At 46.2% G+C, this 24,892-nt stretch overlaps 1 protein-coding gene across 2 annotated transcripts in view; it reads left to right on the plus strand.

Moving 5' to 3' along the window:
* ARHGAP39 (Rho GTPase activating protein 39) overlaps positions 1 to 24,892 on the plus strand; it is a 1,402,702-nt gene that overhangs the window by 465,514 nt on the left and 912,296 nt on the right. For both annotated transcript variants that reach the window (XM_069621770.1, XM_069621771.1), the window contains exon 2: positions 13,444 to 13,878. In XM_069621770.1, the coding sequence (XP_069477871.1) occupies positions 13,444 to 13,878 (435 nt within the window). The remainder of the gene's footprint in view (positions 1 to 13,443; positions 13,879 to 24,892) is intronic.

Genomic DNA, 24,892 nt, shown 5'->3' on the forward strand with positions numbered 1-24,892 from the left:
AGTGTGTTGGTGCTCGGAGATATTTTTGTCCATGGTTTACAGCACTATTCCGAAAGTAGGCATGTGGCACACAATTTCGATGTCAGAGGAGTGGAGGTGGTGTGGAGCGCTGCGACTGATTGCAATGTTGCGGCAATTCTCCAAGTTTATAGAGATATGTGTAGGATAACCAGTCCCCCATGTGGTAGTTTTGCACTACGGTGCTTGCCATTTGGGCTACGTGAGTTCACCTACTTTGTTGGAAGATTTGGAACAGTTGGTGCAAGCAGTCATTAACATCTTTCCAACTGCGATAGTTATTATTTCTGGCTTACTCCCTAGAGGAAAATGGGACAACAGTTCTGTTTTTTGTTCTGATCAAAGTAGTGGGAGGTGTACCATCAATCGCGGGATGCGTGCTTTCATGTTATGAGCCGGTATGTTTTTCTACAGCCACGAGAACATTGTTTCCAGTAATGCGGCTTATTTTGAAGCAGATGGTGTTTTGTTATCTTTTTTGGGAAATGGCATGTTCTTTTGGAATGTAAGGCTTGCTTTGGAGAAGGTTCTGTAATGATTGTAGGAGTAAAGTAAAAAGAAAAAAAAGAAAAAAAATACAAACTAACAGGTGTCTGTTAGACACCTGCCAAAAAAACAAAGAAAAAACGGCTCTTTTCAGAGCCCACCTTAAAGGGGAAAAGGGGAATACTATTTAAATGTACAGTCGTCACGCTCAGATCCTCTACGTGTCCGCAGACAAGGCAGTAGTCTGCAGGCAACACGTATTACCAATGGGGTTTCTGGGGTGGAGACGCATGCAAATGAGAATGAGCGAAGCTACGGATTGGTCAGTAAAGTTCAGTGGGTGTGTTCTGAACGGAGAGATTTAGTGAGAACGTCTTTTTCCTGACAGGAGACCAGACTGCTATGGCTCTGTGTGCTCGAAAACAGATTATCTGGATTTTGGGAGACTCATGGATACATTGGTTGAAGGTGCATGCAGAAATTTGCGGTATATCTGCAGATCTTCGATTTTCTCATGTGGAAGTGCACTGCATGGAGTGCGTGGAATGACGTGGCTGGACTTGGTACTTCTCTGTGCTACTTTACAGACAGGGCAGCATCCTGATATAATTATCATTCATTGTGGAGGAAACAGTTTAGGGCATGTCTCTGGAATTTCTTTGCAATTTGCAATGAAGTAAGGACTTGCGAAGGTCATGGACATGTTTCCAAATTGCCAAGTAGTTTTTTCCCGTATTGCACAAAGACAAATGTGGCTGCGTTCTCCTGCATTTGGTCCACAAATGGAGAAAGCGAGGCGCAATGTAAATAAGGCTGTTTGTGCCTTTCTAAGAGATGTTGGCATGTCCTCTTTACACAATGAAAACATTTTGTTTCGCAGCACTTTCATTTTTCGCAGAGATGGAGTCCATCTCACATATGCTTGCAATCAGACTTTTCTTCGTAATGTACAAAATGCATTGCAACCTTTTTTGGATTCATAGTCCCCTATTTTGCATTACGTATTTTCGAATCCACAGTTTTTCAAACACACAAAACACCACCAAAAGGCTCTTTTCAGAGCACCACTTACTCCCAGCGAAAAGTGCATTGGTTTTGCTCCACTTGCACCCTACATTTTTGTGCATCCTACGACTGTCCGCAGACTTTTTGAAAAATGCACGGGGGCCTACACCGGTCATTTGATAGTTCCATTGTTAAACTGAGAAAGGCCATGAAAAGAGCATTTTTAGTAATTTTTGTTGTTTTCCATTATTTTATTTTTTTACACACGAAACACTAGGAGAGGAGGGTAAAGGAGGGTAAGGAAAAGACACCAACCACGGGATAAGAAAGGGCAGGTGGAGAGAGAAAGATGTAGGGTGGGCCTTACTCCGGTAGGAAGCAGTTCTTCTGGTGCTCTGTGACCGTAGTCTCAAAAGCACTTCGAAGACTTTCTCCCCTGCAGAGTACTGCATCGCAATAAATACACAATATTGTGACACTCGAAAGGTAAGGGTCAACAGCATCGCGAATGGCCTGTGAGGCAGCTGGAGGGATGCGCTCTCCCACAGGAGTGTTTCTTGTGGTGAGAGGATCGGACACAGAGGATGCTGCAGAGGAACTCAACCTACTACGTTCTTCACATGGTACCACCTTGCGAATTTCCGCACTGTGGAACGAAGTGTCGCTTCATGCTTGTCGTACCAAATCTGTACGCTCCAGGTCTCCCGCGACTCAGCACCAAGTTGCACTGGTTACACATGACCTGGTTCGCACGTGCTTTTGGTACATTTCCAAAAAACGGTAAACAACCGCCACACCCACGACTCCCGGCGAGTGCTTGTAGTTCCTCCACCTCATTCTCTTCTTCCTCGCTCTCTACATCCGCACGCGTATTTCCCTCTACAGGCCCTTGGGGAGGTGGTGGCGGTGGAGGGTTTGGGGTGGAGCTAAGGCTGGTGAAGCAACAGCAGCCATGGATGCCATTAGGTTTGGTCAGCTAATCTTCGCTACAGCACTAAAGGCAGCGAAACTCAATCCGCTATAGCCAGAAGTACAATGAAGATGAGCTCGGGGGTGTGGTCTTTTATAGGGGTCGAGGGGTGTGCCTCGTGACCATATCGATCACTCAAAAGCGTTGCAAAAATTCTAAGCAATATGTTGATAGGTAGGGCCCTTATATGGGACATGTGAAATGGTGATTTTATACTGTAAAATAATTTCCCATGTCTGTATAAGTTATTTTGAAATGTTGCGGAAGCAGACAAACTGCGCAAATTAGGCCACATGCTCAGCGTGGGTGCGGTCACATGATGATGCCGTGAACACATCCGCGAAGGAAATGGGTGCCCGCTGGACACCAAATGCAGAGTAAAGGACGTGCGCATGCGCGCGGGTGTTCTACGGACAGTGTTCGGGTCCTGAAACTAATTAAAAGTGCGACACAAGTGAGACGGACAGTTACAGACCGGCGCGATGCTCGCAGTACTTATGGGTGTGGTGCGCATGTGCGTAGATGTTCTGCTGACTGTACGGACAGGTATAGTGTCCTTAGGACACTCCCATTTTGTTCATTTACAGACACCCCGGACACCTGGTGTGCTCTAAGAACAGTTTTATATTGGTTGTGACCAGTACGGAGAGGTATAATGTCCTTAGGACGCCCCCATTCTGTTCATTTACGGACTACTTGGACAGCTGGTGCGTTCTAAGATCAGTTCCATCTTGGTTGCGAATGGTACGGGTAGGTGTATTGCCCTTAGAACATCCATATTATATTGTTTACGACCAGCCCGAACAGGCGCGCTGTCTGCGGACAACATAACTCTTTTTAAAAAAATGTTTTTGATCCAAACTATTCCACTACAACGAACATAAAAACATTTTTAATACACACACATAGATCAATCAAGAGAAAGAGGGGCAAGCAGACACTGAAACGAATATAGGGGAATTAGGGTTCAACACGGGCTGGTTGTGAGGGGATGAAGGGATGGATGTTTCGTCAAAACGTTTATGTTCTTCTTGAGGGTTTGGGAATGGTTCACTAGAAAATGGAGAAGGGGGACAGTTACAGGTGGCACAGTTATCTTATTTTTCCTCTCACGTATTCCTCCACAAATTGCCTTAACCCGTTAAAATTCTCATTTAGTATGTCCATTTTCTCTTCTATCCATTTCAGGCTGTCTTGCTCTGTGTTCTTTGGTGGACATTCTTCTTTTTTACCTGGTCTGTTAAAAGTAAATATATATATGTTAAATGCCCATAAAATACTGACTATTAATTTGCTTATGCAGAGAAGTGTGTACCATTATTATCGCTATCTTCTGACATTTCCCCATGTGGAAAATTCTCCTCCAGCCACTCCAAAGTACTGCACATTTCTGTGTCAAAACAACAGAAATACATTATTTGTTCTGCACCTCACACAAAAAGGAACTCACACATATAAGAAAAATGAAGTTCACTTACTATTTCCTTTTAATTTTTAGTTCTGCTGTGTACGTCTACTGTCGCTCTTGGCTGCACAGTTTCTGTGAGGTAATTACGTTGGAGGCATATCTTTTTTTTATGGTATAATCCATTTCATTCTACATGGTAATTTAATGCATGGATAATGTTTGAGACGTGTAGGTTCAATTGGTTACTTATTAGTACTTACAATGTGTTTGTGTTCTTTTTTAATCTTGTGCATTTTTCATATGGCACAATAGTACAATTTCAGATACCCCTGACTGTTTGGGTAGTGTTGACCCCGTCCACGCACAGGCGCTCGTCCGTGCCTTTCAAATATCATTAGCGTGGGGGTTCAGTATGTTCTATGTTAAATGTATATAAAGTAAGGGATTTATAGTACATATCTCCCAATTTCACATGATGAAAGTGTATATTCAGTTAAAAAAACTTTGTTACCGGGATGTTATGATTAAGTTGCCCTACTAAAAAACTACGAAATTCAGTAAAATAAACTTTCTTAAAGGGACGTTATGGTTAAGTTGCGCTACTAAAAACCTGTGAAATTCACAAAAAAAAACTTTACAAACGTGACATTATGGTTCGAATTAAAACCAAAAAACCCATGAAATTCGCCAGTTATGGTAGGCTAAGCAACCATAACTGCCCGCACCACTGTGCACTGCTAACACTAACACCCAGGACATCAAAAATGACATCACAACTGTCATTGATGACATCACTGATCTGAAAGAGGAGGGGTGGGTGGTTAGTAAGGGAGTAGGAGAGTGAGAGCTGTGATGGCCTGTTGGCAGCTTCAGTTCGGTTTTCACTGTGTGCTTAGCTTGTGTGCATATATCGGATCAGTGGGTATGCCCATGTGCTGTTGTTGCCAGTTGTGTTGTTCGTCTGTTATTGCGGTTTGGTGAAGTGCGTTCGGTTTGCTGTGCTGAGAGGTGGTTGTGTGAGTTTCTGTGTGAGAGGCATATGCGTAGAGCCTAAGGTTTTTGTTAGTGGGGGATTAGTTGTTTTTTTGTTGTTTTTTACTTGGTTTTTCTTACCTCTTAGATTTTTGTCTTCTTTGTCCTTTCTTCTCTTCCCTGTCATGGTGTCTATTTGTTTTGGTCTATGGTCCTGACCTACTTGCTTTTCAGCTATGGTGTGGTGTTTTGCGCTAACGGTATACCCTTTCCCTGCCTTCAGGAGGGGAGGTCTAAGGTATGATGTCCCGGGGGATGTTTTCTGTTTCAGTGATTGTTGTTTCTGTTGTTAGTTTTCTGCTGTTTTTATTCTGTTTCAGGGTCAAGGAGCCAAGTTTTGAGTAATTTTCTGAATTGAAGGTGGTCTCCTGTTTTGCGTATCTTTTTTTGGTAGATCATCCCAGGTTTTTGGCGCTAAGTGGGAGAAGGACGATCCTCCGCACTTTCTTTTGTTTTACCATTTTTTGTTTGAGGCGGATGTCGTTGCTTGATCTGAGTGGTCTTGTTGGTTGGTAGACGTTTATTTTCTCTTTTATGAACTCTGCTCCTTAGCCATGGATTGCTTAATGACCATTGCTTGGAACTTTATTTGCTGTTTTATTGGTAGCCAGTGTAGCATTTTTAACGACAATGTGATGTGTTCTCTTTGTGGTGTTTTCAGTAGGATTCTGGATGTTGCGTTTTGGATGTGTTGAAGTTTTTTTAGTAGTCGTTCTGGCATTGCAAGGTATAGGGTGTTGACATATTCTAATCTGGACATGATTAGCGTGATGATGGTGAGTGTTTTGTGAGTGAAAGAGAGGTATGGTAGGATTCTTTTAACTGCTCGTAGGAGGAAGAAACATTTCTTGGACAGGTGCTGTGCCAAGTTTTGTTGGCCACGGGATGTAGTGGTTGTTCTCTCCTCTTTTGGATATATGGTTGTTTGAGTTCATCCAGGCGTACAGTTTTTGGAGGCAGCTCTCTAGTGCCGTTTCCTTCTTGCGTGTCTTGTAATTTGTAGTCTAATTGTGTGTTGTCAGCGTATTTGTAGCACGTCAGGCCATGGCTTTTGATGCGCTTGATGAGTACAGCCATGTATATGTTGAAGAGCATTGGGGAGAAGGAGGATCCTTGTGGGACTCTACATGTGGATTGTCTTGAGGGATTTTTGCAGTATTACCAGTGATTTTTGACGGTTACAGTGTTTGAATTACCCCCAGCTGTTAGCTGGAGGTAATTCAGGCACCTCACCGGCAAACTTGTAGTTGGCTGGCATGGAAATATGCCGGTATATGTGAATACCGGCACGTTAATTCCACACCAGCAAACTTGTAATGAGGCCCTATTTCTCTACAAATGCTGTTTGTTGTTGGCAATCCTGCATCATTGTTTCTTAAGGGTGCCATTTGATGATGTCGTCAGCCATGTGATACCATTTTTTCTAATGTAATTTACTGTTCAGCAATAGGTTCCTTTAGAATGTGGTTTGTTGAGGTGTGCATAGTCATGCCACGGTTTGCTTTTTTCCCCCAATTGTGATTTGTTAATGTCTAAAGCACCGCAACTTTTAACCTCTTGGTAGCCTGTTTGGTTAGGTTGGCCTGCGTATGACGACTTTTATCTTTCACTTAAGTGCTAATGCCAACAGCTGTGAGGTTATTAAGCAGGTATTTCATGTGATGTCGAATTGGCTTTCATTCCCATTTTCTGGGACCTGCTCCAAAGGTATCGGAGGGAGGTGGTGCCGTTGATGTCCCAGGCTTGAGACCTGGATGCTATGCCTCAAGGCGACCAGGATAAACTGGATTGGCTGGATTCTATTGTATCTGTGTTTCAATTGCTACGCGAAAGACGATTGAGATCCGAAGTCCCAGCCTTCCACAGTGGAGGCGTGTAAATCGCTTAGTCTCACAGATGAGAGCGAATCTCGAGTTGTTTCAGGCACTCGGAACTGTTACGAGGAAAGCGCCCACTTTTCCATAAGGAGCCCTTCTCTAATGTTGCCTGTCAGACTCTTCCTCCGCACAGAGCTATTCCAGGGATCTGGAAGGGGTTGGCATTAGAAGGGAATGATGGGGACCTATACGGACTGGGTAGTGTTCTCCTGCTCTCAAACTGCTTTCCTTGTGGCTCTAGTGCAATATAATACCTGGTGCTACGCTAAAGTCTCCACCTCCTACGCCCACCTCACAGTAAGTACTCAGGGTTCCCTTTCACTCACACCTCTTCTCTAGGACCCTACTTCCAAGCTCATTAAAGGAGAGCTTGGAGCGGATATTGGGCTGGCGTTGCTGTTGTCCGGCACGCCTCATGGAGCACTTGTAACGTGTTGTGTAACGCAGCACAGCCAGTCTCCTGGAATAGTGTGGTCTTCTTTCTCTGCTTTTGCATTGTGATTTGAAAAGGTGGAGGTTGTCATCTGTGATGCCTGGCAATGGGCTGGCTGAATATGGAAATGTAAGGACGCTTAAAATCTGACCGATACCGTGCCATTGCAAGAGCGGCGCCAAGCACTAGAATGGACTATCGAACCAGTTCATATACGTGGATGTTCCTGACATTTCGTTTTGCAAAACCCAAAGGTTTTATCAAATACAGAATTTTACAAAGGTCCATTGCTGACTTTTGCCCTCCCTCCCATGTTAGATCCCCACTTCCGTGTTTCTCTGCCCCCTAACCTTGTTCTTCCTCCTATGATTGTAAAACACTCCGTTGCTTCGCAGAGTTCGGTCTGTGCTAAATAAATACCCTAATACTAATAATAATAAAATAATATCAAAAGATAGGAATTGTAACATGCAAGTCAAATGAATGTGTGCAAAATGTTGAAGCGCTGAATATATTTTCCTCACCATATTGCTTCCCTGATGGTTGTATGTAGGTCTTAATGCTAGTGTTTAGCCTGCTTCTAAGCACTTGAGATTTTTGACAGTGGGGGCTATGCTTTTCTTAGTATAACGCGAGGACCCACATCCCCTCTCAGCGCACTGCTGGTTTCAGGCTTCTCTGCGATCCCTAGGGCTTGAAGAGCGAATGGATCTGGTGGCGAAAGGCCTTCGGACCCAGGTATTTCAGATAAAACGGGTGTCCTTGCCTTTGTTGCTGTATATAGGTCTTTACTTCTTCTGCATTCACTTTGCCATATGTTCACTTAGTCACAGTTACCTCTTCATACCTTTACTTCATCTGTCTTTCCGTTCTTGTAACATTCACTTCATCATTAGAGGGGGAGATCCCCTGTAACCTCCTTTCTTTTGTCACCCATATTCTTCCCCCTTCACTCCTTGGCCCCCAGCCCTAACCTTGCATCTAACATGACCTTATCCATTGCTGCCGTGACAATGTGAAGATGAAGTAAAGGAACAAATTCAATGTCTGATAAAGTGAATGCAGAAGAAGTAAAGGGGGGATACTACGTTGCTTTCAGTGGGCTATCAAGTTCTGCCGTATGTGAAGACCTTAAACTTGCACCCCCTCGAGATGGGCGCCCAGCAGTTGACACAACAGGGGTTGGTGGGGTGTGGAGCGGGAGGAGGTCCAACTCTCCTGAGCGCACGACTACTCACACACCGCACAACAGTTTTACTAAACACCCGGCTTGGTCCTGAAGGCCGTCTGAAGGAGCTTCCCTTGTGCACTGCGAGCCCCATTCTTCTGGATCAGAACGGGAGACTGAGGATGCTCAGTGCTGCCTATTAAGTGTCCTCTTTGAAGGCTGTAGGAGGAGGGATTATGGAAAGCCTTCGTGGTGAATGCAGACAGTAAATACAGCTGGATAACGTCTTGTAGAAGACCTGGTGCATGAATAATTTATAGAGGCCCTTCTAATCCTGGGAGAGGATGGCTGCAGGCCAGAAATCTGACATTCGTTTCCGCTTGACAGCTTGTAACCAGGCTTCGATCCTTTTCCCCCTTCACTTATGAATCTGCAATTTGTTGGATCTTACGATTGGAAGCAAACTGAACGGGGATGTCATACATTAACATTTGGTTATTAGCTTTGCCTTGATTGGTTTTGTTTCGGGTTCTGTGTGAGGATAATGTACATATCCCAAGATTTAGGGCTGTTAAGTAAACCATTGCCATGTGCACCTTTGACCAAGGCTAGTGCCCCATCTACGCTGCAATTAGCGATTCAGGTGGGTTGGATAGAAGAACTTGATCGCTGGTCATAGTGCTGCTGAGTCAAATTCGATAGTTTGGAGAGGATTATTTGCCAAATATTTTGACGCGTTCACTTACTACAGAGATATTGCCAGTAGACCGATCATTATGGGGCAAATGGGTGTTTTTTTTTCTCACCGAGTTTACGAAGCGGGCTTGCAGCTATATAGCGGGTTTTCAGGCCATTCCATCAGCGTTTAGTCAAGGTGCTAGCGTTTCAGTCTTGCTTCGCGAGGCACACAGTACCTTGACAATCTCTAGGGACACACAAATGAACTAACGACCTAGTGACTTCTCTGTATCTTTCTACTCTCGATGGTAAATCCAACTGCGTCCCAATACGATTAAGTCCGTCGTGGGCGCGTCCCAAATACAAAACCTCAAAATCACATGTGACTCAGGCAGCCGACATTGTGGTGTTCATCGTAAGAGGTGTGTACATTTGCACAATTAGACACAGGTGAGTACCGAGCAGCAATTGTTCCTTGGCCACCCCCCAATGGTGCTTAGGAAGGGCAATGAGGGTAACAGGGCAGAGACTTGAAGACTTCAGTCTGGTTCATCATTGTTGTAGACGGGGCAGTTTGGGCTATTCTACTGGAACTGGCATGCTGATGTGCACACAACAGACATTCCCCAACTGCACATGTGTACATAACCGCAAGAAGGCAGTAAATGGATATTGGGCTGTTTTGGTCGGAATGAGGCAAGAAAACTCATTGGGGAAAAATGGGGAGTCGAATATGCGCTCCGTTAGTAGATGGCGAATGGAAGCACGTATACTCCCGCTCTGCTAATGCATTCATTGATAATAATAAATGGAGCTTGTACATTTCTATCCAGGGTGTACTTGACCCCAAGGTTACTCCATGGTGTGGACTCCACCGTAAACATTCTCTAGACAGCCGGCTTTGCCAAGAAACCTGAAGGCGTAATGAAATGACTGGATTCGGTGTTACTGTGGCGGGAGTATGACGCGAGTAAATGTGCTTTAAAAGCCAACACTTAGGATCTGTGGCTCCTTTTAATGTATGGTGTCTGCAAAGCATCCATTCTCCTCTCTGTTCTGGGTTTTTGATTTTCAATAAGCAAAATTCCATTTTGTATACCATTATATAACTGGGCAGCCACCTTCTGCAAACCCATTCCCCTCCCTCAATCCCATCGTATCTTCCTAATTTCTTATTTCTGTGCTTTCCTATCCTATCCCCCTGCCCTTTCCCCCGAGTTTCCCTTCTTCCTCCAGACTTGGTTTGTTCTCCCCGGGTGTGGGTACAGCACGTCATTTACTCAGGGGGACGATACTGGTGCCGTCGCGCTACTATGGTGGTGATTTGTGCGGCATTAAAGCTTTACAACATGCTAGACTCTATACAGAAAGGTCTCCAAGTTCCTTGAATGGACCACACCCAAGTTGGCCAGCAACCAATCTATCCAAAGTGGGCAGATCTATCCTATGGTCTCTGTACTTTGCATGTAATATTTCTTTCTGGCGTGCTTGGACTCCAGGAAGGGCTATCAGCTGATCAGAAGTACTTCTTGAGAGAGCAGTGCGTGTTATGGGCAGTGCTGGCACACTGCAATGTGTCGGCATAAGAACGGTTGTAGCCCTAGGGCAGTCCCCAGGAGGCCTTTCATTGCAGTGTGGATGCCTGTATCATTGTGGATTTAGGTCTATACAGATCTAAGTGAAAAAAACGAATCCTTTACTGCGGGTCCCGAAAATCCAGACTTTTTTTTTTAATTATTTTTGTGGCACTTTGTCAGCACAAATAAATGTGGGGAGAGATGACCCCACATCCCCCCACTCCACTTCTCTCATTCCCAATTAATACCCCTTCCCCTCTTTCCATCTATATTTGTGTGAAAAAGTGCAAAAGTTCGACAACCGTCCACCCCACCCCCTCAATTTTCGGGTTCGCAGTAAAGGTGTTGGATATTTTCATCCTATCCCGGTATATACTGCTACCGTGATATTCCAGACTTTTTTCGTTGCAGTCTAGACAAGCCAGCAGGACCCACTCCCAGCACTGCAGCTCCAGCCATTGCAGAAATAGGTTTCCTATCGAAGTTAGCCCTCTACTTGTCTGAAGTGCGAAATGACATAGGTTCAGTCCGGCGCTGAACACCGACTCACTGGAACTATTGTGAAACCCCAGGCCCAGCCTCTGGATCTATTGCGCAAGAAACCCAGATGGGGGTCGTGTTTGTTGTCTGCGTGAATATTGTGTTATTCCTCATTGTAATGTTTGTGTATGGCAGCGAAGGGGCACGGACTGGAATATCTGTTTCTTCCTCCCCCATTCTCTCTGCCATACGGTTGCAGTAGAATTAACAGTGGCATGACATTTTTATGCTGCCATAAGTGCTGTGCATTCCTATGAATTACGCAAAAAGCTGGCAGATTGCATATGAATCCATTGTAAACACTGCCTGCCAGCTAACTGGGGGGTAGTGTTTACTCCATTTGCACTGCAGAGTGTAAAAACGGAGACAAAAAGGCGATATTGCTTGCTTTTTACACCAGCCTTTTGCACTTCATCACCTCGGTGCAATTTACTGGGACTTAGAAATTGGGTGCCAGAACATTTGTGTTGTAAAGACCCACTTGGATGGTATCCATGTAATTACCACTGGCTCTGATCCTCCCTCACAGGGCTTGCAAAATCTGTTACCCCACTAGCATTGACGAGTAGTTTTTATGCAGGAGAGCCGACACGCATGACTTATAATTCGCTCACGCTATGAAGGGTTTTGACCCATGATACAGTAATAAGTATCTGTTATGACACTCAAAGAAATATGATTCTGCCCTGATTTGATAAAGGCAATTTTTCGCCAAAACGCGTGTCACCAGGAAGGGCTTTACCTGTGATGAGACCATTAAAACTTGTAACCTTATAACAATTGGCGCAGATCTCTGGGAGTCTTTTCTCTTTTTTTTGGTTTATTTTGTCATCAGTCACCTTTGGGCAAGTGCATTTCTCTTAGGTCGAGTAGGTAAACTAAGGAACTAACCCTGGAGGTCTAGTGCGATTTTTAAGAATTTGCAACGTTTGCTTGGTTATGCAACTAAAAATTAAACCGGCACTTTAAATAATACCTGAGCCTTGGTTGCTCCTTCTTAATGTTCCCTCCTAGTAACCAGGACTCAGAACTATAGCTCCTACTCTTTATTTTGATTGGAAGTGAATCTTGGCTTTGGGAGAAATACTTTGCCTGAGAATGGGAAACCAGAATGGCATGTTCTTTAACAATGGGAAATATAGTCAGAGTGCGAAGGAGTGTGAGGGAGAGTTAGAATGAACAGCATAACCAGCATGAGGCAACAAGTGTTTGGTTCAAGCTATTTGTATAGAGACCGGGGCCTAGATGTGGAATCTAGTAATAAGTGAGACCAGTACAGCGTGTTGGTTGGGATAGGGCAGCACCACTAGGGTGACCAGATTTATAAAATAAAAAAACCGGGATGGGCTACTGACATAAAAGTAGGACTACAGTTTTGGTGGACATAAACAAATAACACACATAGGACTATCATTAAACTGTAGTCCTACGTCTGTGTCAGCAGCCTTTTCTGCACAAAGTACGTGTTTATTGAAAGCTCACAGCCCCCATTGGAGGAGAGAAGCTATGGAAGAAGAGGGAGGGAATGAAACAGAAGCGAAACGCAAGCATGAAGAACCGTTCCCCGCCCGATTTCGACATGTTTATGGCATTTGTTCGAGGGTTACCAGAAACAAAATGGGACCATAGCCATCCCCAAATCCCCATACAGGGTTTCAAAACCTAAAAAATTCTAGGATCGCCAGGACCAAGGGCAAAATACCGGGACGGTCCCAGCCACACCAGGACATCTGGTCACCCTAAGCACAGCAGATGTGTTCCCCATAGTTTGGAAAGGGTGGGCATATGGCATTATCTAGTCCTTCAAGCAGAATTTTAATTCTGAGTGCCGAAAAGCAGGATTCTGAGAACCTTTCAATGTAAAGAGGATCAGATACTTGAGTGGTGCCATTAGGTACTTGATATATTACAGTCTTGCTATTAAGTTGTATCCTTTGATTATACGGTGTGCGTACCCTTTTAAAGCCTCAAAGGCTTTAAAAGGGTTAAAAGGCGTTAAAAGGGGTAAGCCCTGGTTTAGTTTCGTATCATTTTAGTTATTTGTATAGTTCTCACGCCGTTAAAGTGCTGAAGATCTCCTGCTCCGATACTGAAATCATTGTAACTGAAATCTCTAGTGTTGTATTTCTTGACCCTCCCCACTGAAGGCATCCATTTAGAACCCTTGCATCTTCTCTGTGTTGTGAAAATGGCGCTCTTCAGTTAAATATGCCTTGTTCTAATACATTCTCTCCCTTTTCTTTTTTTTCAGGCTGGAATGGGTGGAAATCATCGAGCCGCGGACACGGGAGTGCATGTATGCCAACCTCATCACTGGGGAGTGCGTGTGGGACCCACCGCCTGGAGTGCGGATCAAGCGCACCAATGAGAACCAGTGGTGGGAGCTCTTTGACCCCAACACCTCCCGCTTCTACTACTACAATGCCAGCACCCAGCGGACAGTGTGGCACCGGCCGCAGAACTGTGACATCATCCCGCTGGCCAAACTCCAGACGCTGAAGCAGAACACGGAGTCGCCCCGGCTGTCGACAGAAAACAGCCCCAGCCGCAACAGCAACATCAGCCGGGATGGTAGCACCCACTCTTCACTGGAGCAGGAGCTGGAGGTCAGCGAGAAGGCCCCGGAGCAGGCCAAGACCAACCGGCTCTCCAGCCATTACTGCATTGTGAAGGACGAAACAGACAGGTAAAGCACCTAAGATTGCTGCGATGAGACCTCGTACTGTGCTTTCAATGTCAGGATTGGATACGTTGACCAATGATGCTGAGGCGTGTTTGGTTGTCATCCATGTTTGTGCCGTTTTGTGTAAGGTGATCACGAGAGGCCTACCCTGGCATCCAGAACATTGACTTTTGGGCAAGAGAGACCCATAAGGTCATGCCCACAAATGCAGATGAGGCGTGTGGAGTATGATGCCGCTGATAGTAGGGTTTGTAGAAGGAACATGTATGCATGTTGTGAACGTCCATATGTCACATGCAGCTCAATACTGAATGAACACGCAAACACACTCGCTACATGACTGAAGGATCCGTTCAGCAAGTGTGTGTGTGTGTGTGTGTGTGTGTGTGTGTTTTATTAACCACTTCCAACCCTTCTGTATTTTTATTCTTTTGTTTCTACCACCTCCCCTTCTCTCTGTTAACCTTGTACCCCTGCCCGGCCCCCTTCACTATGCCCACCCCGGCTCCAAAACACTATGCCCACCCCGGCTCCCCAGACTATGCCAACTCCAGATCCCGCACTATGCGCAATCCAGCTCCCATCGTTATGCCCACCCCAGCTTCCCTCACTATGCCCAGCCCAGCTTCCATCAGTATGCCCACCCCGCCTCACATCACTATGCCCACTCTGGCTTCCATCAGTATGCCCAGCCCAGCTCCCATTATTATTCTTACCCCAGCTCCCATCACTGTGCCCACCCATCTCCACTGACTAGGCCCACCCCAGTTTCACTCACTATGCACCCTGGCTTCCATCAGTATGCCCACCCCGGGCTCACATCCTTATGCCCACCCAGGTCCCATCATCATCATTCTTACCCCGGCTCCTATCACTATGCCCACCCATCTCCACTGACTATGCCCACCGCAGCTTCCCTCACCATGCCCACCCCAGCTTCCATCGGTATGCCCACCCCTGCTCGCATCACTATGCCCACTCTGGCTCCCATCACTACGCCCACCCCTGCTCGCATCACTATGCCCAATCTGGCTCCCATCACTCTGTCAACCCAGCTCCCATCATCATTCTTACCCTGGCTTCTATCACTATGCCAACATATCTTCCATTTTCCATCCTCCATTTCCTTCACTCTTTTTGCATGGATGGGGATGGGCTATCCATGTACCGCTCTTCCTTTCCCTCCCACACGACCCCTTGCATACTTTTTGTTTGCCCTTCCTTGCTTGTGTCCTTCTTTTTCCACAACCCTGCCCTGCAGGCATCCTCTTTACTGCTTGACACATAGGGCCTCATTACGACCCTGGCGCTAATGGGTTAACGGCGCCGTAAAAGTCTGCGGCGCCGTTAACCCATTAGCGCCTGATTACGAGGTCCCTTTGTGAGACCCGACCTTAACGGCTGGTCTACACCAGCCGTTAAAGTTGGGACCCGCAAAGGGACCTTGGTGCGAAGTACGGTACCGCAATTTGCGGTACCATACTTAGCGCCTTCCCCATTCCCGTTGAGCCCTATGGGCCAAAAATGGGAATGGGGAAGGGCCATGGAGGAAGGGGGAATTACCGCCCCGCCAACCTTGTAATGGGGTGGTAATTCCCCCTTTCTCCATGGCGGAGTCGGTAAGTTACCGGCATGGACCATGGTGCTATTAGCACCATGGTTTTCCACCTGGGTCGTAATGAGGCCCATAGTCTTGTTTGTAGGATAAAGGTTTGGTGAGTTGAGGATGATTATTTTCAGAGTGTGATTTTAAGGGGGAACCTTGATCCTGTGTTTGGTGCAAGCTGTTGGACGAGCAATAGTTAGACTGGTTTTTTAAAGCAAGCAGATCACATCACACCGACTTTCCCTAAATAGGATACCTTAGCAATAACATGTATGTACTGCTGAACATCTAAGAATGATGCTCTGTTACCCTCCAGTGACACTGCCTGTAGTCTAAGACATTGTTGTCAGATTTTGGGTAGCATCTGTCTCGATTCTGCTTTGAAGTCCCTTGGTAAGAGGTTGAGTGCAGGTTTTGTGCTTCTAGTTTATCACAAGGAATCTATCTTATCTCCGCCATGTTGAAGCGCACTTCTAATACTGGATTGTTTGACACTAGACTTCTAACATATCCAGTGTAGATTTAGACAAAGGGTGGCAATAGTGCAAGACAATGAGGATAAAGGGTAGGCAAAGTAAGGGTCTATAGCATCACATCAGATATAGGCAGAGGGAAACGAGGATAAAGAGGAGGTCAACTAAGGGTCTATAGCATCACATCAGATATGACCAGAAGAAACGAGGACAAAGTGGAGGCCACTTAAGGGTCTATAGCATCACAATAGATCTAGGCAAAGGGAAACGAGGATAAAGAGGAGGTTAAATGAGAGTCTATAGCATCACATTAGATATGGGCAGAGGGAAACGAGGATAAAGTGGAGGCAAAGTCAGGGTGGGTATCGTGTCCAATATGGTCAGAGGAAAACGTGGATAAAGCAGAGGCCAGGGACTGGTCTATATCATCCCGTCAGATATGTGCATAGTCGAGGCTTTTGCTGTCCTAAATCTACTCTTGTTTTCTGTTTTTGGGCGAGTCTCTATTTGTTTAGGCACCATATCATCCTCGAGCAAGGCAGAGTGCAGTTGTCTAACTTTTCGAGCTAACACTTCCTCCATGCCCCTGTTTGCCTTGGCACCCAGCAGTGCTCATTAAGGCAGCAGCATAATCTATGCACTTGGGCTGTGGCTTTGGCAGGCGTTCTTGTTTGTTGGTGGTGGAGCGGTGGGATTTGGCTGCGAGGTTTGCAGTGTGTGCTTCCAGGGACCGCGCCACTATTATTAGCCCAGTGTTCCCTTGACGGTGGGCTGGCCAGTGTGTACAAGTGGACCTCTTCCATGGCTGGCTTCCTGGTACAATCTTCCACCGGTATCCAAGGAAGCTTGTGCCCAGCGCTTCTGTATTGGATTTTGTTTGTGCTTGGTGGTTTTTCTGTATGAAGTGTGCCTTTGTGTGTAGACGCAATCTACATTTGACCTAAAGCAAGACATGGAAAGGCCATTAACAGCCCATGATCAGATCTGGGGTTTCCCCACTATATCTCTTTTGACTTTAAGATGTACGTTTTGCAATTCTTTTTAAGTTAATTGCCACTGGGTTAACCCATAAAGAGTCAAGCAGTGTTGCCGATTGTTGGTGTTAATTGGTTAGGAAGCATCTGCCACGGCGCAGGGTTCTGTGGGAATTGTAGTTTTATGATGGCCAATTATGCTGTTAGCAAGCCACGAGGCGTGCTCTTCACCCTGAGCGCATAGCAGGTTTTTGTCAATATGTCCATCTGTGTGTCTGAACTATTGTGAAACGGTGCATGGTAGTGCATGTCCTCCACTCCAAGGTTTAAGTGCTTTGGTGTTGGACAACTTCTTTGTCAGAACAAGGGGCACTTGGGAACTGCTGCACTAGTCTTACACTAAAGAGACTGCCATGTTGAGGATGAAAGACTGCTTTGTCCGCCATGTTGAAGGCAGGCAGAAGTGACACAGCTCCACGTGGCTAGATAGCGTGGGGCATAGAGAGTACCAGGCTGGAGTGAAGCAGCTTATAGTTGTAAGAGAAAAATGAACTGAGCTTTGGGCAAAAGCTACTCTGGTTGACAATAAGTCCCAGGGAACAGTGACCTCCTCCGGGTAGCACATGGAGGGTCCCTGGGGTCTCGTCTAAACCCAAAAGGAAAGTTGATCAAATGTGACTTAGGGACAGCAGTTGCAGTAGCTGTGCCCCTTATTACTGTACTGGATCTTGACAGAATTTTGAAACAATAAAATCATAAGACATTTTTAAAAATGAAATGTTGGTCCATACGACTGCTCAACTCGGAGTGCCTGTGCTTTTTAATGATCAGTGAGGAACTTGAGCTGGAGCCAGAGGTTCTGGCCAAATAGCACCTCCTGGAAGGCTAATTTTTTTTTACCTGGTTCAGTTATTAGCCAATGGTTTTCACCACCTGACTCGCTTACAGAGTAATGATATTTCTTGGTAAAACAGAAGATTTGCGTCATGGGCCCTGGTATCTCTTTGCCTGCTGTGATGGGCCCTGGTATTTCTTTGCCTCCTCGGATGGGCCCTGGTATTTCTTTGCCTCCTCGGATGGGCCCTGGTAATTCTTTGCCTCCTCGGATGGGCCCTGGTATTTCTTTGCCGCCTCCTGATGGGCCCTTGTATCTCTTTGCCTCCTTTGCTGGGCCCTGGCATCACTTTGCCTCCTCTGACGGGCCCTGGCATCACTTTGCCTCCTCTGATGGACCCTGTCATAGCTTACCTCCTCTGATGTGCCGTGGCATCTCTTTGCCTCTTCTGATGGGCCCTGGCATCTCTTTGCCTCTTCTGATGGGCCCTGGCATCTCTTTGCCTTCTCTTCTGGGCCCTGGTATATCTGTGCCTTCCTCTGATCGGCCCTGGTGTATCTGTGCCTTCCTCTGATCGGCCCTGGTATCTCTGTGCCTCCTCTCATGGGCACTTGTATCGCTGTGCCTCCTCTGATGGCCCCTTGTATCTCTTTGTACCCTCTGATTGACCCTTGTATCTGTGTGCCTCCTCTGATGGGCCCTTGTATTTCCTTGCCTCCTCTGATGCACCCTGGTATCTCTTTGCCTCCTCTGATGGACCTTGGTATCTCTTTGCCTCCTCTGATGGGCCCTGGTGTCTCATTGCCTCCTCTGATGGGCCCTGCCATCTCTGTGCCTTCCTCTGATGGGCCCTTGTATCTCTTTGCCTCCTCTGATGGGCTCTTGTATCTCTTTGCCTCCTCTGATGGGCCCTGGTATCTCTTTTCCTCCTTTGATGGGACCTGAATGGGCCCTGGTATCTCTTTTTTCCTCCTCTGGTGGGCCCTGGTATCTCTGTGCCTTCCTCTGATGGGCCCTTGTATCTCTTTACTTCCTCTGATGGGCCCTTGTATCTCTTGACCTCCTCTGATGGGCCCTTGTATCTCTTGACCTCCTCTGATGGGCCATTGTATCTCTTTGCCTCCTCTGATGGGCCCTGGTATCTCTGTGCCTTCCTCTGATGGGCTCTGGTACCTATGGGCCTCCTCTCATGGGCCCTGGTATCGCTTTGCCTCCTCTTGTGGGCCCTGGTATCTCTTTGCCTCCTCTGACGGGCCCTTGTATCTCTTTGCCTCCTCTGACGGGCCCTTGTATCTCTTTGCCTCCTCTGACGGGCCCTCGTATCTCTTTGCCTCCTCTGACGGGCCCTCGTATCTCTTTGCCTCCTCTGACGGGCCCTCGTATCTCTTTGCCTCCTCTGACGGGCCCTCGTATCTCTTTGCCTCCTCTGATGGACCCTTGTATCTCTTTGCCGTCTCCTGCTGGACCCTTGCATCTCTTTGCCTCCTTTGCTGCCGGGCCCTTGTATCTCTTTGCCTCCTCTGACGGGCCCTTGTATCTCTTTGCCTCCTCTGACGGGCCCTTGTATCTCTTTGCCTCCTCTGACGGGCCCTTGTATCTCTTGGCCTCCTCTGATGCGCCCTGGTATCTCTTTGCCTCCTCTGGTGGGCCCTGGTATCTCTTTGCCTCATCTGACGGGCCCTTGTATCTCTTTGCCTCCTCTGACGGGCCGTGTATCTCTTTGCCTCCTCTGGTGGGCCCTGGTATCTCTTTGCCTCCTCTGACGGGCCCTTGTATCTCTTTGCCTCCTCTGACGGGCCCGTGTATCTCTTTGCCTCCTCTGATGGGCCCTGGTATCTCTTTTCCTCCTCTGATGGGCCCTGGTATCTCGTTGCTTCTTCTGCTGGAAGATGTCCAGGGGCTGATCATATATGTATTATTTTCAAAGCAAGGCACCTTGTGTTGCCATCTGGAATGCCTTCTAGCTGCAAACATGACGTGGCAACTGGTCTCCTGGGAGCAATGGAACCTAAATATTCTCAAGCAGCTGGACTAGATTGCTAAACGAAAACTTGTATAAGGGCGCTTTGAAAATCTGCTCCTTTGTACGCAAGACTTTGTGCCAGGGGCGTTGCTAGGGGTGGGCTAAGGGGGCTATAGCCCCTGATCTTTTGGTTGTAGCCCCGGGTAGAATCTCAGGAGCTACAGCCAAAAGACTAGCTAGCCCCCAGTCCCAACAGTTCCGACATCAGCTTAGCCCCAGGTCTTTTCCAGACCTAGAAACTCCCCTGCTTTGTGCCACCCTGGGCCCGCTTGGCTTAATAAAGAGGTCCATCTTTATGCACCCGCCGAATTTATTCGAGTGCACCATACCTCGGAGTGGGCGGGGCACATACTGCAGAGATTTGAGCAAAGCCTGTAATCCTCGGGGTTGAATCCTGTTGCTCAGCCTTTCGTCTCTGATGGCAATGAAAGGAGTACCGTTTAGTTGGGTACTAGCACCTGCTATTTAAGCCCTGCGAGTGTAGCCAGTATGTGCTGTGTGCTAATACTATATGCTATATAAATGGAGCCCCTGCAATGCTGTCTCTTCAGGCAGCCAATAGCGGGAAAGCCTTGCCATCCACTGTCCTGCTACTCGTGCAGGTCACCCGCCTGGCAGTATAGCTGGTCCGCATTGGGGTCGAGCTTGGGTTACAGCTCTTGTCAGTGAATGTAAAGGAGGGCATGGGCGTTCCTTTGGCACGATCCTTTTCCTGGGGCCCGTACAGAGGCATTCCCGAGGTTCACCGCCTTGTACCCATAGGCTTGAGACCTCATGTGGGTCATGCTCTAGACTTTGGGGATAGAGCGGGCATTAGTAAGTCAGGATTGGCAGAGCACTAGAGGGCAGGAGCCAGCGCATGGGAGCCTGGGTATTCGCAAACACCATTGACAAGTTACCCCTGTGCATTGTGGCCCGCAGCCACACATCGATGGTTAGTGTGGGCACCCTGGGTACTCTGAATACTTTCAGGGCTGCATTTCAAGTTACCAGTCTGTACACGGTCTCGGGAGGATAGCTCAGGGGCAACATGCTCGCCTTGGAAGCAAGACGACATGGAGCAACACAGGTTCGATCCCCGGGTCCGCGCTTAGAAACCTCTGGGTTTATTATGAATAACCTATCATGTCATATTCCTGCCCAGTGCTATATTTGAAGCTGCTTTTGCATTCATTGTTCTGTCAGCCCATTGACTGCCTGTGTTTGTGCATTTTACAGCTGCACACTGGCATGAGCAGGCATGTGGGTGGCGGGAATTCTTTTGACTTCTGTATAGACTTAAGCACTCACAATGCCTTTCTTTTCGGCGCATTCATGTTTAGAAGCTTTCTTTATCCGGTTTCCACAGAAAAAGCTTTAATCTTTATCATTCTATTTAATTAGTGTTCAGTATTTGGTAGACACCATTATTAAATGCATCTTTTTAATGCATTTTACTACTCCCCTTTAATCCTTCTGCCCCCCCCCCCCCGCCAGAAATAAATCAAGATGCAGGAGGAACAGAGGTGGTCTTGTAACTAAGTTCCTGGCTTTGCATGCAACCTGGAGACGTGGGGTTCTAATATTGGCTCCAGCACGTGCGGAAAAAAGCTTTCATTTGGACTGATCTCTGTATGGGCCTTTTTTTTCTGAATGTGTCCTGGTACATTATGGCCGGATGGTCACTGTGCTTACCTGACTATTTGGTCATAATGCTGGCCCCTGATATCTGTGGCTGGTTCGAATCCCGGCAGGGTCAACTCGGCCTTTCATCCTTCCGAGTTCGATAAATTAAGTACCACTCTGTGGGAGAATAACGCTGTCAGTTATTTCAGCGCTTTGAGACCTATGGGCGTGTAGCGCTATATAAGAAATTCATATTACTATGCTTTTCCACTGTGCCAAATTGCCACCATTGGAGCTGCGAATTGGCGATATCTAAGCTTGTTTTTAGTTTGCATAATAATGTAGAGTTTTAAATGTATATATGAATATTTCTTTAATGGTATTCAGTTGACGAAAATCCTACAGCATAACTTACAGTAAAAATACCAAATACATTTTCAATGAAACTAATCAATAGAAAAAGAGCTAATTACAATCATAAATCCTTGGTCACCTTTAGATCATTACACATTTCAGATAACAATCTACATGTCATCACTAAAGTCACCTGCCTCTCATACGTACCTAAACATTAAGATCTAAAGGATACATTTTTTGTACACATTTTTAAAATAATTGCTTATTCTCTCATTCAATGCTGTGCAGCCATAAGCCAATGTTCTGTCGTTTCAACGCTCCCTTCACTTTACATCACCTCCATTTCCTTTGAGATACATCAACATGTTGTCAGGGTCCTACAACCTGCGTAGCCTGCGTAAATTAAACTGAACGTTCCCAAACGTCCTTGTGAAGGTTTCACCAGGGAGCTTGGTGATCTGTGGCATTCTATTGTCCCAGACTCCAGTGGAAAGCAGAGGCGTTCCTCGGCCTGCTCTTTATTGCATACAATCTCTAAAATTGAATGTTCCGATCTCGCAATGCATTTTTGATCGATTTCCTTGATTTAATAAAGTTTGTTCACTGGCTGGCATTTTTTAAACATGCTCTCTTGGAATCCTTTGTCTTCTCTAAAAATCTCGTGTTCGAATGCCAAACGTTTACCCATTTCTTCGGGCATCCCATCTTCAATACTTCTCGTAACTGGTATAATACGTTATCATTTTTTATCTGCCGCCATTTTGACAATCCAAGCTGCTTTTTTGCTCTCAATGGTGGTTCTGAGTTAAGCCACTCCTAGTTCTAAAGCAACCTTGACAGCTGGGCCGCACCGTGGAAGGTTCAATACTCTGCTCCGATGTAGCGGCTCAGCGGCTTCAATCCAATTTGGTAAATAATTCAGTGACACATATTATGCTGGTAAGATCTCCTGTACATCCGTTATTTGGTAGTCTGACCATGGTCAGACTCCAGGTGCCACACGGTTTCTGTACATCACCTTATCATGCATTGTTCAGATGCTTACAATGCAGGTTCTCTGTAAAGGAGCCCTATCTTTGATTGGTGTAGCCCCCCATAGAGGCCTTCCTATGATAAGTGAATTGGGGATCATGGGGTCTGTCCATGGACACAGGATGTTTCATCTGGTCAAGGCCAATGCATAACCTATGAAAGAAAAGTGGCGCTGTGCAGTTCAGGATGTCGGTCGGGCCATAACAAAATGTGTTAGAGGTGTCTGTTTTCTTTTCAATCTGTGACAAAGTCCCCTGCTTGGTGCTTGTGTTAGAGGCAGCTGGTCTAGGCGCCTGCCTCCCTCCACCCCCCCTGGACTTTAGGATGGAGATCCCCACAGGATGTACAGGGGTATATCCCGGAACGCTGCATTGGAGCCTCACCACATAGCAAGGGTCAGCCATAGGAAACCTGCAACTCCCATAATCCCTCTAAGCTTAGGCCAAGAGGCACAACTCACCTCTTCCCCAACAATGTTTCCCGGCACGGCCAACACCAGTAAGGAATACCCTAGGACGAGTACGATACCTTGGGGGTGGGGGGCAAACATCTCCCCATACTAAAAGAGTAGCAGACCCCTTTCAGAAATGTTCTAGCTATTTCTTTTACAGCATTTGCAGGAATGCTGAGGACTCTGACAGTGGTTACCTCATCATACATTCAGTTTTGCGGGATATGCAGAACCACTACCGTATCTGTCAATGACAGAAAAAGCAGTGTGAGGGGGGGGGTGTCATTTATAAATTTTGAAGGATCCATGCATCGACTGCTGGAATATCTGTCATCACTATTCAAGAACTTTAATTGACCATTAAGGCCCTACCCTGGAACCCAGGCAGTTTCCAGACCTTGTGTACACATTAGGGAAGGACTGACTATAGGATATGGCAGGCCCTCATCTGGAACATTTTACTGGAGAATAACTATGGAGAGCGCACGTGTGTGACCTCCAACCCATACTCCACATCTTAGTGTTACATTATCTCAAACAGGTTTTGTGACTTATCCTTTTCTCTCAAAACCAAGGACATTCATTTATGTAGTCGAGATAATAAAAACCTGTGATTGATATCGTTGAGTCTTGAATGTTGATTCTGATGGCCATCCTGACAACCTCCTGTTAGGAGTGCCCAACATATGTTGGAGCTCGTTAACCTGGATGTGTTGCACGTTCCACTCCTTTGCACGTATGTCATGTTCATCATTACAATTGTTAATGGTTTGCTATCACATGTGTATAGGTTATAGTTATCATTGTAGTTGTGCATTGAATGCATTGCCTTGTGGAACGAAGGCTGTGCCCTAAAGGGTTCCATGTTCCATGAAAGTCATTCGAGGGGGGAGGCAGCTGGAGGATGCTATGTAGAGACGTATCTTACCTTGTTATAATAAAGACAACGTTGACGAAGCCGCGCTGTGCTTCCTGTGCGAGTCTTGGGTCGTCGCACAGAACGCCCTCTTTTGGTGTTATTTTCTGAGTAGACGTCTTTGAAAAATCTAAAATGATTAAACAAGTCTCAACCTTGTGGCAAGGAGTGTTTGATTATAAGAACCAAAATAAATGTTTTTGTTCTGTCTCTTCATTTTCAGAATTATTTTCCTTATGAAATCGTGCGTTGATATCGAAGTTTGCCATTATCTGTAGTTGCACCAATTTGAGGGTTTTATGCATTAACCTTTAGTTCTGTTTCCCAATTCGTCACTTCAGGCGCAGTTGTCCAATGTGTGTCATTTCGGTAACTCCCACTGACCAATGTTTATAACCGTTACAGAAAGGTGCTAAAATACAGCGTTTAACATTCAAAATAAGATGGTCTGGGAAATCTCTTAAGTTTCATGTTTGGAGGAATGTGTCTTGAAAACAAGTCTTGCATAAAAGGAGAAGGATGTGCCATTTGGTTCGGTGTTTATTTTCTAATATGTCTAGCTTTCCTCCATTTTCGAAGTGATTTGTAGTCTTGTATGAACGTCTTTCATGAGTAGATAAACATTTGATTGCTTCTAGCTAGGTTTGCATGAGATGGATAATTGTCCTCACTCCAGATCAAATCTAAATAAGGGATTGCAGAGTTGAAGCTGCAGTCAGTGGCAGTCTACCCTGAGTCTCTCTAC

Source organism: Ambystoma mexicanum, chromosome 5q (genome assembly GCF_040938575.1).
Source record: "Ambystoma mexicanum isolate Mex_15411 chromosome 5q, UKY_AmexF1_1, whole genome shotgun sequence".
Classification (NCBI taxonomy): domain Eukaryota; kingdom Metazoa; phylum Chordata; class Amphibia; order Caudata; family Ambystomatidae; genus Ambystoma; species Ambystoma mexicanum.